The sequence below is a fragment of the Rutidosis leptorrhynchoides genome, chromosome 2, assembly GCF_046630445.1.
Source record: "Rutidosis leptorrhynchoides isolate AG116_Rl617_1_P2 chromosome 2, CSIRO_AGI_Rlap_v1, whole genome shotgun sequence".
Taxonomy (NCBI): Eukaryota; Viridiplantae; Streptophyta; class Magnoliopsida; order Asterales; family Asteraceae; genus Rutidosis; species Rutidosis leptorrhynchoides.
The window spans coordinates 416,552,641-416,555,233 of NC_092334.1; the positions used below are offsets into that span (position 1 = coordinate 416,552,641).

Genomic DNA, 2,593 nt, shown 5'->3' on the forward strand with positions numbered 1-2,593 from the left:
GATCATTGGAGTGTATATACCAATAGTACATACATCTAAAAGCTGTGTATTGTACGAGTACGAATACGGGTGCATACGAGTAGAATTGTTGATGAAACTGAACGAGGATGTAATTGTAAGCATTTTTGTTAAGTAGAAGTATTTTGATAAGTGTCTTGAAGTCTTTCAAAAGTGTATGAATACATATTAAAACACTACATGTATATACATTTTAACTGAGTCGTTAAGTCATCGTTAGTCGTTACATGTAAATGTTGTTTTGAAACCTTTAGGTTAACGATCTTGTTAAATGTTGTTAACCCAATGTTTATAATTTCAAAAGAGATTTTAAATTATTATATTATCATGATATTATGATGTACGAATATCTCTTAATATGATATATATACATTAAATGTCGTTACAACGATAATCGTTACATATATGTCTCGTTTCAAAATCATTAAGTTAGTAGTCTTGTTTTTACATATGTAGTTCATTGTTAATATACTTAATGATATGTTCACATATCATAATATCATGTTAACTATATATATAACCATATATATGTCATCATATATTTTTTACAAGTTTTAACGTTCGTGAATCACCGGTCAACTTGGGTGGTCAATTGTCTATATGAAACCTATTTCAATTAATCAAGTCTTAACAAGTTTGATTACTTAACATGTTGGAAATATTTAATCATGTAAATATCAATCTCAATTAATATATATAAACATGGAAAAGTTCGGGTCACTACAATATATAAACATGGAAAAGTTCGGGTCACTACAATAAATACATTATACCTCCTCAATACCCTACGTATTCCTGATTGAGTGTTGTTTTTTTTTTTTTTTGGCAAAATACTTGAAATATAAAAAAAAAGAAGTTTCACGCAACAGTGAAAAATCTATCAGAGTACAAATATAGAAACAAGTTGGGGTTACAACTTACACCAACCCACTTGATCTAACAGCAAACATATAAAGGCTTGAAGCCATTACATTACATACCAAAATGAAAACCACCCTTTAAAACATATCAAAAGAAGGTGACTGTAAGAGAAGCCATGGATGATCAGACCATACATATAGCTGAAAACTCTCGCACACTTTTGCATTCACTAGCCATTGAAACACCTTTAACTTGATCCTTGACACTATGACGGCCCAACACGTATATGACCCGTTAAAAATCACCTCATTTCTAGCCAACCAAATTGCCCAAAAAGTAGCCGAGCCAATTAACTTCCAAACCTTTTCCGCCTTAATACCCATACCATTGCTCCAATCGACCGAAAATTCTAATACATTCGAGGGAACAACCCAAAAAATATTCCACCATTTAAACAAACCCGTCCAAACCTTATGAGACCATGAATAATGGAGAAGGATGTGATCGATCGATTCAATGTGATCCAAACACCAAGCACATTTATCATCCGAACTATTATTCAAACAATTTCTATAACTTAACACTTCCTTAACCGGAATTCCACCTTGAATAGCAAGCCAATGAAAAGTAGAAATCTTCGAGGGCACCAACTTATTCCATACAACCTTAACCCTATCAAATTCAAAATCAATGTGGGACTTTACCATAACACGTACACCTTCCGCAACCGAGGATACCTTCTCTAAAGAATGAGTCCATTGAACCTCATCCTCTTTATATAAATCAACCTTGAAATTCCTTAACAGAGACATTAACATTTGATACTGAAGATCTTCATATTCATTTAAAGGGAATAAAATCCCTATATCCCACCACATGAGCCCATTTTCACTAAAGATAACCATATCTGCTATATGTTCATTTTTCTTGCCCGATAGCCGAAATAATGCAGGAAATTGATCACGCAATTTCGAAACCCCCACCCAAATATCATACCAAAAAAGAATTTGTGTACCTTTTCCGATATTCCACTTGAAACTTTGAGGGCTAAGTATCTCAAAAAGCTCATCCGTCGATTGTAATCTTTTCAATTCTCGCCAAACAGGTGACAAACTGTTGCTGTTGCACATGACTAAGTCGGACAGAAGGTTGCCTGGTATCAGTGCACCAAAGGCTTCCAAATTGGGTTGTTATGTGCGTTTATTTTCGCCCACCATTTGGCTAATAACATTAGATTCTTTAGTGAAGCGTCCCGTTCATATCGAATATAAACGTCACGTACTCATTGGTGTCATTGTGAGGTATTGACCTCTATATGTGACATTTTTAAAAATCTGCATACGTTTTTATGATACAAACCATAATCTTTATTATAACCAAAGGCTTAAATAACATAATAATGATTATAGTTTAGCTATAATCTTAGTCTTACAAACTTTACATTTGATAGTAACAATACGATTTCCAACATATTTCACATTACAAATCTTCCAATATGTAGTTTTATTTTTGACACAAATATGCATACTCCAAATCTTGCTTAAATTCGGTATAATGCAGCAGAAGCTTTTATTTATCACCTGAGAATAAACATGCTTAAAACGTCAACATAAAATTGGTGAGATATAGGTTTAATGCTAGCAGCGTTATAAATATAGACCACAAGATTTCATATACATAAACGTTTTAATAAAAATATTCTAAGTGGTTGAGC

General features: G+C 32.8%; 1 protein-coding gene across 1 annotated transcript; it reads right to left on the minus strand.

Moving 5' to 3' along the window:
* Window positions 1-1,016: 1,016 nt before the first annotated feature.
* Window positions 1,017-2,009, minus strand: LOC139889170 (uncharacterized). Its single transcript, XM_071872132.1, has one exon. It carries the CDS (start codon window positions 2,007-2,009, stop codon window positions 1,017-1,019), a length of 993 nt encoding a protein of 330 aa, XP_071728233.1.
* Between the last annotated feature and the right edge of the window lie 584 nt (window positions 2,010-2,593).

Coding starts and splice junctions, on each gene's coding strand:
- LOC139889170 (XM_071872132.1), bottom strand. CDS start 2,009: ATGTGCAACAGCAACAGTTTGTCACCTGTTTGGCGAGAATTGAAAAGA.